This window comes from Podarcis gaigeae (assembly GCF_964106915.1).
Source record: "Podarcis gaigeae genome assembly, chromosome: 8".
Taxonomy (NCBI): domain Eukaryota; kingdom Metazoa; phylum Chordata; class Lepidosauria; order Squamata; family Lacertidae; genus Podarcis; species Podarcis gaigeae.
The window spans coordinates 71,675,050-71,690,662 of NC_139684.1; the positions used below are offsets into that span (position 1 = coordinate 71,675,050).

At 46.0% G+C, this 15,613-nt stretch overlaps 1 protein-coding gene across 1 annotated transcript in view; it reads left to right on the forward strand.

Annotated features, from left to right (window-relative positions):
• The window catches only part of LOC310850020 (IgGFc-binding protein-like), a 31,317-nt gene extending 16,869 nt beyond the window's left edge, over window positions 1–14,448 (forward strand). The window contains exons 11-22 of the mRNA XM_083751023.1: window positions 100–241; window positions 785–1,125; window positions 1,629–2,202; window positions 3,970–4,574; window positions 4,983–5,550; window positions 6,420–7,006; window positions 7,646–8,219; window positions 8,640–8,839; window positions 9,257–9,398; window positions 9,992–10,230; window positions 12,068–12,351; window positions 14,092–14,448. Of these exons, the coding sequence (XP_083607149.1) occupies window positions 100–241; window positions 785–1,125; window positions 1,629–2,202; window positions 3,970–4,574; window positions 4,983–5,550; window positions 6,420–7,006; window positions 7,646–8,219; window positions 8,640–8,839; window positions 9,257–9,398; window positions 9,992–10,230; window positions 12,068–12,351; window positions 14,092–14,101 (4,266 nt within the window). The 3' untranslated portion in view covers window positions 14,102–14,448. The remainder of the gene's footprint in view (window positions 1–99; window positions 242–784; window positions 1,126–1,628; window positions 2,203–3,969; window positions 4,575–4,982; window positions 5,551–6,419; window positions 7,007–7,645; window positions 8,220–8,639; window positions 8,840–9,256; window positions 9,399–9,991; window positions 10,231–12,067; window positions 12,352–14,091) is intronic.
• Window positions 14,449–15,613: the final 1,165 nt, after the last annotated feature.

The window sequence follows — 15,613 nt, forward strand, 5'->3', positions numbered from 1 at the left end:
GGTTTCCTTTACTATGGAAATCTTTCTTTTCCAAGTGGTTCTAGGCTGTGTTCTCTGACCCTTTCCCCCTTTATGGTATTGTTATCTCTTGATCCCTAGCCTAATGAACCTGTGGTGCTCAATGACTGCAAGGAGAAATGCATCTGCACTGCAGCTGGAGGGTTCAGGTGTGAGGCCATCACTTGCCAAGGAGAAGAAACTTGCGAGGTGATCGATGGCGTCATGCAATGCCACAAGAAAGGTGACTTGTGATTATTACTTTTCTCCATGAACAGAGGGATTTTTGGATTCCCTGTATTCTCTTGGATTCCTGCGAAATAGGCAAGGAGTGCTGGGCATTATGAATTCAGCCCTCCACTGGTGGCAATGGGCACTTCCTTTGAAACATAAAAAGCACTTTCAGAGAGGCAGTATTTGTCAAGACTGTAGCAGCACACAAGAGACAGAATTGAACATTCCCTCCCCACGGTTCCAGAACTGTGTTGGCCTCCTCAACGCTGCTCTGCAGGGAACAGTGATTCATTGTAGTCTTATAGCAAGTTGTGAGAGATGTGAGCCCCTCATATGTTTGCTTGCAGAATTTCTAAATTATTATTCTCTTCTTTCATTTTTAAAGTAGGGTTTCCAATTCTGAATCCCTGGATTTAGGGATATTAGATGCAATAGTGTATCAGAAGTTAGTAACCAGATATTCTTTCAATAATATTAATAATGATGATGTAGGAAGCTTTCCTTCAACTCCAATAGGTTTTCAGGCAACTAACTTTCTCCCTCCTGTCCTTAGTTGTACCACCACCCAGCTGTACCATTGTAAAGTGCCGAAGAGGCATGGTGTGCAAGATGATAAATGGTCAACCGTACTGTGTGCCATCCTCTAATGCTACCTGCTGGGGTATGGGTGACCCGCACTACAACACTTTTGACGGACGCAAGTATGACTTCCAAGGCACTTGCACCTATACTATTGTCAAAACACGTGCTGAAAGCTTCAGACTTCCATCTTTCCATATCTTTGCCAAGAATGAAAACCGGGGGAACAAAGCAGTGTCCTATGTGAGCGTGGTGACAACTGAGGTTTATGGGTATACCATCACCATGACCAGATCAGAAATTGGTTTTGTACAGGTGAGTATTGATCGATTCAGAGTTGATTCAGAAGGCAAGTTCAATGCCACTTACGAGTTCATGACGACCATGTGAGCTGATGGTTACTGTACATGTTCAAGTTGTAAAACAAAAGACTGGTGACATTTTTAGACCCTGCCATCTTGACCTATGAGACATATTTACATATAAGCCACCAACAAATTTGTACCAGGCATTGTTAGGGAAGCAGAAGTAACCAAAGGATCAGTGCAGCTTCTAAAGGTTCCTTCCATGATTCAAAATGCCAGCAACTCATATCCAAAGAGGAAAACCTGCTCATGGATCTCATGAACAAACATGTCCAATTTGGTTCAAATCCATGCAGTTTTTTAAGGTTCATGGCATCCACATGGTGTCCAATCATATCCAAAAACAGCCAAAACCTGTAGCCCAATAGAAGCTTAGCTTAGTTTAGCTTCTGCTGCTACACATGAGCAAAAGGTGATTTTACCCTCTTGTGTCTTTCTTCCTCTGTAATACAGGTCAATGGTATCCGGGCACACTTGCCCATATATCTGAAGGGTGGGAACTTGCAAATTTTGCAGGTTGGCAACTCTGTCATACTTTCCACGGACTTCCAGCTGAAGGTATCTTACGACTGGAGTCACCATCTCCGCGTCACCATCAGCAGTGCTTATCAGGAGGCTGTCGGTGGTCTATGTGGGAATTATAATGAGAATCCCAGTGACGACTTCGAAACACCTGCAGGCACCACAGCCCCTAACATCCCGGCCTTTGGTGAAAGCTGGGAGGTGCCGACTATTGGCAGCCTTTGCTGGCATGATTGCAATGGGCCATGTAAGCCTTGCGAATCCGATCAGGCCCAGAGGTATGAGTCAGAGGCCTACTGTGGCCTGCTAACCAAGGTTTCCAATGGCCCCTTTGCTTTTTGCCATGCCAAGGTGCCCCCCACAATCTACTTTACAAACTGTGTGTTTGACGTCTGCTCCACTGAAGGCAACAAACAGTCCTTGTGTGATGCCCTGGCAGCCTATGCCGATGCCTGCCAGAGCGAGGGAGCCCAAATTAGTGACTGGAGAAGGGACTCTGGATGCTGTGAGTATGCAAAGCACGGAAAAGAAGGGGATGAACTAACTGAAGGGGGCCTTGTTTCAGATGGGGGTCTTAAAGGTGAGAGGTCTCCTAAATAATAATAATAATAATAATAATAATAATAATAATAATAATAATAATAATAATTTTTATTTATATCCCACCCTCCCCAGCCGAAGCCGGGCTCAGGGCGGCTAACAACAATAAAACAGTACAAAAGTACAGCACAAACAACATTCTAAAATCATTCATTATAAAATTAATTAAATTCAAGCCACTGGCCACCATTGGGCCAGAGCTCTGTGAAGATTGCCGAGGGAGGGAGTCAGGCTGTGCCCTGGCCAAAGGCCTGGTGGAACAGCTCTGTCTTGCAGGCCCTGCGGAAAGATGTCAAGTCCCGCAGGGCCCTAGTCTCTTGTGACAGAGTGTTCCACTAGGTCGGAGCCACAGCTGAAAAAGCGCTGGCTCTAGTTGAGGCCAGCCTAAGTTCTCTGTGGCCTGGGACCTTTAAGATGTTTTTATTTGAAGACCGTAAGTTTCTCTGTGGGGCATACCAGGAGAGGCGGTCCCGTAGGTATGAGCGTCCTAGGCCGTATAGGGCTTTAAAGGTTAAAGCCAGCACCTTAAACCTGATCCTGTACTCCACCGGGAGCCAGTGCAGCTAGTATAGCACCGGGTGAATGTGATCTCGCAGCAAAGACCCCGTAAGGAGTCTCGCTGCAGCATTCTGCACCCGCTGGAGTTTCTGGTCAGTCTCAAGGGCAGCCCCACGTAGAGCGAGTTACAATAATCCAGTCTGGAGGTGACCGTCGTCGTGTGGATCACAGTGGCTAGGTCAGGGGAGAGAGGTAAGGAGCCAACTGCTTAGCTTGGTGGAGATGGAAAAATGCCGCCTTTGTTATAGCGGCAATCTGCGCCTCCATGGAAAGGGAGGTGTCGAAGATTACACCCAAACTCTTAACGGACGGTGCTGGCACTAATTGCGCCCCCACAAGAGATGGGAGTTGCCCCCCCAATCCCATATCGTCCCGTCCCAGCCACAGGACCTCTGTCTTTGAAGGATTTAGCTTCAACTGGCTCCCACGTAACCATCCAGCCACAGCTTCCAAACATCTGGTCAGTGTGTCTGGGGCCGAGTCAGGATGGCTATCCATCAACAAATAGAGTTGGGTGTCATCAGCATACTGATTGCAACCCAGCCCAAAGCTCCGGACAAGCTGGGCGAGGGGGCACATAAAGATGTTGAAAAGCATCGGGGAGAGTATCGCACCCTGAGGTACTCCACACACCAAGGAGTGGCGCGATGACAATTCCCCCCCAAGCACCACCCTCTGTGCCCGACCAGAGAGAAACGAGCGCAGCCATTGAAGGACTGTGCCCTGGATCCCCACGTCGGCAAGGCAGTGGTCCAGAGTTCATGATCGACCATGTTGAAAGCTGCTGACAGATCTAGAAGAATCAGCAGCCCTGACCCGCCTAGATCCAGCTGTCTACGAAGATCATCTGTTAGTTCCCAGTTCCCAGGATTCTCTGGGGGAAATCATAATTCTTAAAGTGGTCTAAAAGTGCTATGAATGCATAGTTGGGATGTGATCCAATATAAATGCACAGTAGTGCAGTCAGTGTAGGAACTGGGTGGCAGGGCAGAAGACCAGGCTCTCATTCTCAAGATTTGTATTCAGAATCCATCTGCTGTGCTAGTCCATGTTGCCAGTAGGGTCAACATAACATCACCACTGTGACCCCCCCAACCCCTTCTCTTCCCTACAGACCTGGACTGCCCTCCGAACAGCCAGTACCAAATCTGTGGAACAGCCTGCCCAGCCACCTGCATGGATGACCAAATTCAAGGGCCAAAGCTCTGCCCAGCTGTGTGTGTCGAAGGCTGCCAGTGCCTTGAGGGTTTTGTGTTGAGCCAAGGATCATGCATCCCCAAGAGCAGCTGCGGTTGTCTGTACGAAGGGCGCCCCTATGCCCCCAATGAGGCTTTCTGGGCGGATGACATGTGCCAGAGGCGTTGTGTGTGCAACCCGGCCAGTAGGGTGGTGGAGTGTGCAGCTAGTGCTTGCAAACCAACGGAACGGTGCCAAGTGGTCAAAGGCGTGCGGGGATGCTATCCGACTGGGAACAGCACCTGCTCTGCATCCGGGGATCCCCACTACTTGAGCTTTGACAAAAAGAGATTTGATTTCCAAGGGCCCTGTGCCTATGTGCTTGCTGAGGTTTTCAACGGACCCCTGGAACTGGAAGGGTTCAGCGTCTATGTTCAAAATGAATACCGGGGAAATACTGCTGTGACCTGGACCCGGAGTGTTCAAGTCAACGTCTATGATGTTGAGATTATAGTCAGCAGGCAATATTCTGGCAAAGTCTTGGTAAGTCTGGCTAACAGTGGGATATCATTATGGTTATGATTAGTCCCCTCTGGTGCCATTTGCAGAGGACTGTTGTGTTGTGGCCACTGTCCGCTGGCTGAGAGCCAATGAAAACTAATTCTGACCACATCCTCCTCCCTATTAAGTTGTGAAAGGACCACATTGGGGCATATACCAGTGGGAGTTTGGCTTTCCAACCAGGCAAGAGCACTCAAGGGGGGTGCAAATCAGGGGCTGGGTGCGTGAACGCAGAAAGGTCAAAGGTGTCAGATAGAGACTTGCACGGCCACACTAGACCCCTGGACTGGAGTTTGCCACACCTCCTGTTGAGATTATGGGGGTGGGAAACAAGAGCTCCAAATATCCTTTTCATTTTTTCAACAGCAGCATCTTCTCCTGTCTTCCTAGGTCGAAGGCTTGCTCACCTTCCTTCCCTTTAGTGCAGCTGGAGGAAGAATCAAGTTATATAGGAGGGGCCAGGATGCTGTGATTGAGACTAAATTTGGCCTCATGGTGACCTTTAACTGGGACAGCAAGGTGTCAGTCACGGTGCCCAACACCTATGCTGACATCCTGCGTGGCCTGTGTGGAAACTTCAACGGGAACCCTGAAGATGATGCCCTTGTGCCTGGGAGCATTCTCATTCCCGATAGGCCAGTATTTGGCGGCAGTGGAATTGAGAACATTGACCCAAAATGCAAGGAGATAGTGGACCCCAAATGTCCAGGGATGGAAGAATTAGCTGCCCAGCAGCGTGCAGCAGGCCAGGAATGTGGGCTTATTGTGGCCAAGGATGGGCCCTTCCGGGAGTGCCACGGCCAGGTTGACGAAGAGGGCGCTTTCCAAGATTGCATTTACGATTATTGTTTCTACAAGGGACGCTATGCCTTCATGTGCGCGGCCATCGCCAGCTATGCCGCAGACTGCCGAGCTGTTGGGGTCACCATATACCCCTGGAGGTCTGCAACCTTTTGCCGTGAGTGTTCCATTGTTTGAAGCAGCTCCTGCTAGGAAGGTCAAGTTCATTTCCAGCAGAGTCTAGGGGCAGATAATGAGAGGAGGGAACAGTGCAGATAAAAGAACAGTTTAGAAACAGAGGAGAAGAAAGGAGAGAAGAAAGAGGTAACTCTCCAAGCCCATCAGACAGACTTTCATCATCTCCCTTCTATGTTTCTCTTTTAACAAAGAAATAACTCTCAAATTGACCATATAAACACACACACTCACATGTTTAGTCAAATAAATGTCTTGCCCAGGCTACAGGGCTTTAGACAGATCCAAGCAACCATCCTTTAAAGTTGTAAAAGTTCATAGTCGAATTCAAAATACAATGTGCTCTCTGCTGGAAAAGTGTGACAGGAAAAATATGATTCCACATTCTATTGTTCCCCCTCCTGCCAGAACAGGTGAGAGAATATGATATCATACCATCCCCTGCTTGTGACTCTAGCAACCATGCACCTGTGATGTGGCTTCACATCGATCCTCTCTTAGCAGTGATGGTAGGATTCGTAGTGAGCAAGGCAGGGAGCTCAACAGTACTTGGAGCCAGAAACAATGAGAAACGGAAACAACAAATTCTAGTTTTCTCCCCATCCTCCTCCTTGCAGCGTTTTATGGGGCAACACAAAGACTTACGGGAAGGAGGCTGGCAGCTATTGCAACCCAGTGCAATGGCTGGAAGTAAGAAGACACTCAGGTGGGGCTGGGTAAAGCCAGGCCGGGTTTGGTGGGGCAGGTCCACATTGTCCCGAATGGACCAGCCTCTACTGCTTTGTAAATGCAAGATTTGCACCAGACCACTAAAGCATAACATTGGCTAACCTCTCTGTTTTGCACTTGCAGCCCTACCCTGTCCGCTCAACAGTCACTATGAACATTGTACCAAGGCCTGTGACCAGACCTGCAGCAGCCTGCAAGTCCCGCCTCGATGCCCGGAGAAGTGCGAGGAGGGCTGTGTGTGCAATGAGGGCTTCGTCAGGAGTTCTGACACTTGCGTCCCTATGTCTGAGTGTGGCTGCTTCTACAAGGGACGCTACTATCCAGCCTTGGAAGATTTCTATCCAACTTGTGAGGAACGTTGCAGGTGCCAGGCTGGTGGAAACGTCGTATGTGTTACCACTCCCTGCACCCCCAATGAAGAATGCAAAACGGTGGAAGGGTACCACAAGTGCCACGCAGTTGGAAACGCCACCTGCTCGGTGGTTGGTGACCTCTATCTGACCTTTGATGGCCAAATCATTAACTTCCAGGGCACCTGCACCTACGTCTTAACCAAGCTGCAGAAGCCAACCGAGAGCTTGAAACCCTTAGTTGTTATTATCGAGAACGAGCCTTGGGGCAATGGGGAGATCACACTTCCCACGATGGTCTATGTGGAGGTCCTTGACAGGCAGCTTGTTTTGCTGAGGAACAAATGGGGAGTAGTGCTGGTGAGTCTCTTCATGCTGCTAAATCAACAAGCTTGGTGGGATGGGCGTTCATCTCTTACTCACTCTGTAGCCAGGATCAGGCCACCTGCTAATCATCCTGAGATATTTGCCTATGGGTTAGAAGATTGTTTTGGAGATAATTTGCTCATCATCCTTCTTTTAGGGCCAGAGTAGAATAAGTAGTTTTCAGGCACATGAATGGTTCTAAGAAGTCAATTGCAGGTTTGGTAGCATGATCCAAGTTTGTACCCTACTGGGTGAGTATGTGCAGTAGGGAGGCCTAACACATCATCATCATCACCATCACCCCCACCCACTGCTAAAATTTCAAATCTGAATCATCCCCTCCCTGTGTTTGCTTCTTGCATTGGAAAAGAGATCCCATTTGAGTGAATGGAAGCTTTCCTTCTCTAGCCCAACAGAAATAGCAGCTGCAGATGACCCATCCTGTTTTGGGACGATGACAAAGCACAAAAACATTAAAGACCCTACCTCTCTTGCCGAGGTCCATTCCATATGAGCTTGCAATATATTTTCAAGTAGCCAGATGCTAATTGTGTGAATGGCATCTTGGCTAGATTGGCAGTTATTCTGCATAGCACACCTTACTCAGTAGGCCAATCCCCTTTATTTGTCCAGGTGGATGGAGTATGGCAACGCCTTCCTGTGAATCTTTTGTCTGGGCATCTCAGAATCTTTCAGCACGGGATAAGTATCACAATAGACTCCTCCTTTGGCTTTGCACTGACCTACGACCTGTATTCCCACGTGAGAGTCACTATTCCCAGCATCTACCAGGACTATGTAGGTGGCTTGTGTGGGAACTACAATGGAAACCAGAGTGATGATCTCCAGCTCCCTGATGGCACCATGGTCACTGATGAGAATGAATTTGGTGCCGCCTGGAAAATTCCAGTCCTGGGTGTATCCTGCACGGATGGTTGTGGTGCAGAGGGCTGCTCAGTTTGTGCGGAGGAGAAGAAAGAAGCTTTCAAACAGCCCAGCTCCTGTGGGCTCCTCACTGCATCCAATGGTCCATTCAGTGCCTGCCATGCCATAGTGAACCCCGAGCCATATCTGAACAACTGCATCAATGACCTGTGTGTAGGAGGTGGTGACCAACAGATCCTGTGCCAGAGCCTCCAGAGCTACATGAAAGCCTGCCAGGAGGCCAGGGTCACTATTGAGCCTTGGAGAAGTGCAACCTTCTGTCGTGAGTACCAAGAGACCCTTGATTCCGCTTTCCCTTCTTTCCAGTGGTGGTTGGTACCCACTGAGACAGGCAAGGCACAAGCCAGGGAGACTAGCAGTAAGTGGTGCCTTGGGCAATGACGGGCAGAGCCATTGCTGACTTGTTGTAAGTAAAAAGGTGTTGTAAGCAAGCAAGCACCACTTGGGGGCCGACTGAGGTTGTGGGGCTAGCATCTTATCATCTCTAATGGATCAACCTCCATTGCTTTCTTCCACTTCTCTAAGGGGTAAATCTCATTGGTGCTGTGACCTGGTCTTTTTGTTGACTAGCATTGCTCTGGCCAGCATCACATATGCCCATCCAAAGCAGGCAGGTTTAATTCTGCTGATTCTGCTATATGAGGGACCCACTGATTAACCCTCTGTGTCCTTTTTCTTGCAGCTGTGACTTGCCCTGCCAACAGTTATTATACCACTTGTTCCAACATCTGTGAAACCAACTGTGCTGGACTGACTGACCACATTCGATGCCCGGAATACTGTGTTGAGGGCTGCCAGTGTGATCCTGGCTTCTTCTTTGATGGCCTGAAATGCATCTCCTTGGATGAGTGTGGCTGCTTTGAGCGTGGCAGATATTTCCCGGTATGTGGAGAGGGAGGCAGTGGTGGTGATGGGGACAGTATTGGATTGCCTATACACAACCCTTTTTGTCAGCCATCTCTGGTTAAACTATGGAATTCACTCCCACAAGAGGCAGTGGTGGCCACTAACTTGAATGGTTGTGAAAGAGGATTAGACATATTTCCAGAACAGAAAGCTATCCATGGCTATTAGTCACCATGGCTAGCTTCTATCTCTGCTGCTGGAGCGAGAATGTTGTTGTACTCAGATTTGGCTTCGATTCTGGTCTCAATGCCCAGTGGCCAGATCAAGTCCAGCTCGTCCTTAGTTTTCAGTGATGGTTTCCTTTACTATGGAAATCTTTTTTCCCCAAGTGGTTCTAGGCTGTGTTCTCTGACCCTTTCCCCCTTTATGCTATTGTTATCTCTTGATCCCTAGCCTAATGAACCTGTGGTGCTCAATGACTGCAAGGAGAAATGCATCTGCACTGCAGTTGGAGGGTTCAGGTGTGAGGCCATCACTTGCCAAGGAGAAGAAACTTGCGAGGTGATCGATGGCATCATGCGATGCAACAGGATAGGTAACTTTTGATGATTGCTTGTTCTTGTGAATAGAGGGGTAAACACTGTTGGTTTCTCTATATTTTCTTGGGTTCCTTATTGACAGGGCATTATAGATTCAGCCCTCCATTGGTGTCAATGGAAACTTCCTTTGAAATTTTAAAAAAGCACTTTTCAAGGTCATTCAGTCTCCAGCAACTCCCGGTCAACCACGAAATGTCCCTTGCCTGAAATCTTGGAATGCCACTGCCCGTGAGCATAGACAACATATTGCTAGATGGACCAATGGCTCTGATTATTGCAGTTTCCAATGTTTCTAAGTAGGGAGTCACAGTTCAGAGTGCCACAATAAATGGTTATTTACAAAATAGAAAAGGCTTCAAGGGGAGCAACAAAGATTATAAAAGGTCTTATCTAGAAAGTCTAAAAGAACTGGTTATGTTGAATCTAGTAAAGAGAAGACTAAGGAGGAAGCAGATCTCTTAAACTACTAGTTCCAAATCTTCCACATAGAAGAGGGCTATGTCCTGGTTTCATCCTGCCCCAGAAGGCTTAGGCTTTTGAAATTCCATACACTTCAGGTTGTATATTTTCAAACTTATCTTCCCAACAGAGTCCCGCTGCTCCCTGATGCCTGGAGCTCAGCTATCCACCTTTGATGGCCTTTCTGGGAAAGTCCCTGCTCCTGGCACCTTTCAACTGACTTCCCTTTGTGACTTCAACTCTGATTATTGGTTCCGTGTGATTGTGGAAGTTTCATCATGTCCACCCAATGGAGTAGTCACTGCCAACTTGCTCTATTTCTTCTACAAGGGTCTATTTATTACTGTGAATAGACAGAAGGAGGCCTGGGTAAGTAGAAAGCTGTACAAGAAAGGGAGAAGTTTTACTTATGTATTAAAATATTTATTTATACAATATTTATTTTATTATCCCCCACTTTGCCATGACTTTGGGTCAGTCACTGTATTATAAACATCATCACCACAATCACTTTAGTTGTATGCCACTTTCCCCCTCTCTCTCTCTCACACACACACAAAATTATGCTCAAACTGGCTTATGAGAACACAACATCATAAAATCAACAATTGCGATAATAATTTCATATTAACAGCCATAATAAAGAAGCAACGTAAGGTAAATGTAATGGCAAATAAAATCCCTCACCAACATTTTCATAGTATCAATGTTGCAACATTACTCCTCCTAGCCGTAGCAAAAATGACACGGATGTTTGAACAGTTTCACCTTGGTCCTGGATGTTTTAGCCTAGGCTTGCCATACGTCTGGAAAATTATGGTCATGCCAGCAAATTGGACACCTAAAATGGTGTCCAGGGGGAATTTTTTGAATTTTAAGAGATGTCAGGAATTTCCCGGACGTATGGCAACCCGGGTTTTGTTTTGTTTTCTGCCCCTCCCCCCCGATCTCTTGAATTGAAATGCTCCACATCTGTCAGGAAAGGAATTCTGAGCAGGGAGGGTTTTGTTTTTGTGTGTGCGTTAAGCATTCTCTCTCTCTGAGGCTCAGCATGAGACTCTTAATTTCAGGGTTGTGGATTTGAGTCCCATGTGTTGGGTGAAAGATTCCTGCATTGCAGGGGGTTGGACGAGATGATCCTAAGGGTCCCTTCCAACTCTGCAAATCTAAATCTAAAATCTCTCCCTTTGTGAAGGAGTCCACAACAGCCCAGCTTTGCAGAACTGAAATATGCCACCCAGGGCCTAGCCAGAAAGAGGAAGCTTCCTTAAAAAAACAAAAAAAAACCACAAAACCAAAGTTCAACAACTACGGTGGTTTCCTAAAAAAGAAATTTTACTTTTTGAAATATGGCAAGCCTATTTTAGCCACTACTACTATGTCAGCTACAATTATCCAAGGATAAAATTAGTCTGATCAAATGCCTAGGCCTCAGCTTCCCCAAAGAATCACTGCCCCTTTGGTATCACCATTCAGGCACCAGTTCATCTCATGATGTTAGTCACATTCACTCTTCTGCAGCAGCTTCTTACAAGGCTTTCTAAAATACGGGGTGGGATAGCTAACCTACCTCACAAGGTTTATGAGGCTAAAATGAGGGGCCTGGGGCGGAGAATCATGTACAACACCATACGGTTCTTGGAGAAAAGGTAGGATATAAATGTAATCAAACATGGGGCCCTTAACAGAGCTGTTCTAGGTGCCCTTGGAAAATGAAAGATGCTTTCCCAGGGCCCTCCTTGTCTGGGTTTCCATCTGGGCATTCCCTTGATCTGAACTGGAATTTCCATCACAATGTGGGTAGGAAACAAAAACAAAACATGGCTGCCACCACAAAAATCATGGTATTTATGGGGACCAGCAGCATTCGCCTAACCACTCCATTTGGTGGTGCAGGGTCTAGCCCCCAAGGCTGCTCTCAGTCATCAACAAATCAGTATACTCTGCAGGAATGAGGAACCTATGACCCTTCAGATGTTAATGGACTCCTGCTCCCATCATCCCAAAACCATGACCAATGATAAAAGATGATGGGAGTTGTAATCCCACAACCTCTGGTTGGCCACATGTACCCCACCCCCAATCTTCCAGATTAAACCAGTTAAACCTTATAGCTCTAGTTTGAAGGCAAGCACTTGGAAGAGAACCCTGTTTCACTGTATGCTTCTCTTTTCTCTGTCCTGTTTAACTGTTTTGTGTGTTTCAGGTGAATGGGCTGCCAGTTCAGATCCCATCCAAAATCACAGAGTCAATAATACTTAATCTGTCTGGTGAAGTCATCACCCTGAGTTCACCTCAAGTTGAAGTAAACCTGAACCTAGCTGGAGGGGTGCAGGTGACTGCTAGTCCAGATTTGAAAGGACAAGTATGTGGGGCATGTGGAAACTTCAACAATGATCAGACGGATGACCTAATTGGCCCAAATCAAGTGAAAGTAATTGATGTTCCTGGGTTGTTGACATCTTGGACAGCCAGAGATTTCACCCCCTGGTAAGTTAGCTTTTAAATGCTCCTCCTTGTGGATGACTGAATGGAGGCCATCAAAAAGAGCTATGCTGACAATCGCAAAAGCATGTTGGTGATATGGTGCCCCATAAGAGGTTCCAAATCTCTCTATCTCTCTCCTCCCCTCCCCACATTTCACCACCAGGATGATCCAATTCAAAAGTTTGTCTGTAACACAGCAATACAGATTTTTTGCTGCCACCACCAAGAACTTGGCAGCTTTCTACTTGGCTCCACTGGTGGGGAAGGCAGTAGCAGGCCCTCTAGTGGAGTAAAGAATGTGTTGGGTTCTATCTAAACCACAAAACTAACAAAATTAGAGTGATGAAAAATTGGAATCTGGTCTGACAGACTATTTATTAAAACTGGATGAGATCCAGCCAATTGGATCTTCAGAAATGCCCTGGAATTCTACAGTCCCTTGCAAGTGATGGGATTCAAATATATATATGGAGTTCCCAACTGGAATGGTTTACCCATTCATTTCAGTGGAAGCAACTCTTCTCTGTTCTCATGCGTATGGGTAGGTAGCATTGCCCCTTCTATTGACATGAATGGGAAAACCTGTATGAAATGAAGAGCAATGAGGCAAGCCATATGGGCTTCTTTCATAAATGTTCTGTGCTTTTCTGTCAGCAAACTTAGATACACACCCACCCACCAACATTCACCCCTAACAAGCCCCACAAGGCAATTAACAAGAAGAAAATGATATACAATAACAAAGTTAAAATACAACATTCATTACTAAGAACAGCGGAGAAAATTAAATTGGTTGACTTTGAAGGGTGTCCAAAAATTCTCCTTAAATAACCATAAAATGACTTAGAAAAGGGAAAATAAAAGACTGTGAAGAACCACTGTGATATGACTTCTTAATTAGTATCTTATCAAATTTCTCAAGCACTTGAATCAACTCCTTTTGTGTGTGTCGCCCAATATGCATCTTGCAAATTATTTTCCTGTGCAACATGTTCCAATTATTAATCAATGTGCAAAACAAGGTTTCAGGCAACAAGGCTTGTGGTGGGCCTGGGCCAAGTTCCTCTAGCAGACATCTCTGACAGGAGCAGTTTGATTTGGAGAAGGGAAGTAGCTCAGTGGTAGAGCATCTACTTTGCATGCAGAAGGTTTCATGTTCAATTCCTGGTGCCTTCAGGCAGGACTGGGGGAAACTCCTATCTGAACCCCTGCTGTCACTCATGGTACATAAAATTGAGCTAGATGGACCAATTGTCTGACTCAGAATAAGGCAACTTCCTATGTTCTCATGATGCCGCAGAGAAACACTATAATCATGTGCATTCTGGAAATTAAAAAGTAGGTAGATCCAGGCACATGGCAGTGCTCAGAATCCTGGCGAGAAAGAAAGAAAGAAAGAAAGAAAGAAAGAAAGAAAGAAAGAAAGAACACCAAGGGAGCACAGGGCTTCCCCTGCTGCCTTGAATGGGAGCAAACTCAGCAATTATTATTATTAGGAGCTTCACCAAATTTACTAAAGCAGAGGCTTGTTTGGTCTAGCAATGCCACCAGGTGGGACTTGAGGGTGGAAGTCTATAGCTCCACTCAGTATGGTGGACTGGAGGGATCCCAAACAGAAAAGGTGACATTTCGAAGGACCTAAAAAAGAGATGTTCCATAAGACCATTGTTTTGCCTAACTGCACCACTGGTTCAGTTCATTTTATGTTCTAACTGCTACTTTCTCTCTCTTTTTCCTTCTCAGTGTGGAGTGAGAGAAGATTCACTTGGTAAACTGAAAGTTCTAGACTGAAGCTATTGAATTATACTAAGGGGAAACTGGTGTTTGGGAGAATGGTGAAATGATGAATTTAATCCTATAATTTGGGTAATCCTTGGCAAAATCTCATTAGAATGATTTTGTTCAGTAAATCTATTTCTTCAGATCTTTTAATTAAAGGTATGTGAGAGGGAACAGATTGTGCCTAATAAAGACATCTGGCTTAATTTTGTCTTAATCTATCTTGAGTCTAAATATGTAACAATGACTTGGATGAGTACATGGGGGGGGGGGGAGGTTTCCCTCAGCACTGTTCCTGGGAAAGTTTTGAAAGAATACTAGGCATAGCTTTCTGTATTAATTAATACATTAATTAATTAATATATTACCCATTGTTTGCCAGCAAGCCCCAGGGTGGACTACAGCAATTTAAATTTCAGAATTAAAAACAGTTAAAACAGATTACCATCACAGGAATACGGTGAGTCCTGAAAGCACACATCTCTTGTGTCAAAGGCTAGATTAAAGAGGTGCTTCAATTTATGTTTTTATTTAAACATTGTATTATCAGGGGGCCTTACGATAAACACAGTCAACTGTACAATAAAATAAAATGGCAAACATGTGAATAGATTGAAGCAGCTGGACCCCGAAACCAACACAAAGAGTTTTAAGGCACAGGCAAGAAGCATTTGGAAAAATGGAACCAGGCCAGCCTCTTTGAGGAGAATGTTTCAGTCAGGACCCTGCTGTTGAACAGGCCCTTCAGTACACCAGCCATGACAGTCTCCTCAGGTTGACTAGCAGTTAAACTAACTGAGGAATGAGATGAGTTTTCCAGAACAGGGCAGTAGATTGTACTGTGAATAATTCAGTTCATGTACTGCACGTATTAGCTGAAATGCACCTGCAATGATTGAAGGTAGTTTCCTTTCTGATACAAAGGACAAGATGGCCCCCCACCCATCCCACTTACCCATTTCATGTTCCAGACTGGCAGTTGAATCTTAACCTCAGCGTTGGTGGCAGGATAATATTCCTCACTGCCCCTGAGGCAGCAGGCCAGATTATGAGATACCATGTGGACACTGAGGGGAATTATTGGGGATTCAGGAAAGGTGGCTGTTGCTGCTGCCCTCCCTGGTTAACTTCCGCCTAATTGTAGGGCCATCCCCACTCTGAGGTAAAATTTCTGAGGTAAATAAAAACAACAAAAAGCTATGTAAAGGAAGAACCTCAAATATTACTTCATGCTTGTGATGATATATCGCACCCTTAGAACCTCTTGCATATGTCACCTAGCGGTGTTAGTTGTATGGAACCTGCTTATTCAAAACATGTGTCGCATTTGCCTCTGAGAAGTTGGAGAGCAATAACCTCCATTTTGTGTATCAGATGCAAGCTGTCTGTCATGAAACAATCCCTAGGCTCTGCTGCCTGGAGCTCTGAGGAAGCTTTGTCTTTTTACTCTGACTGAACTCACCGCCATTAGCAATATTCCTTTCTT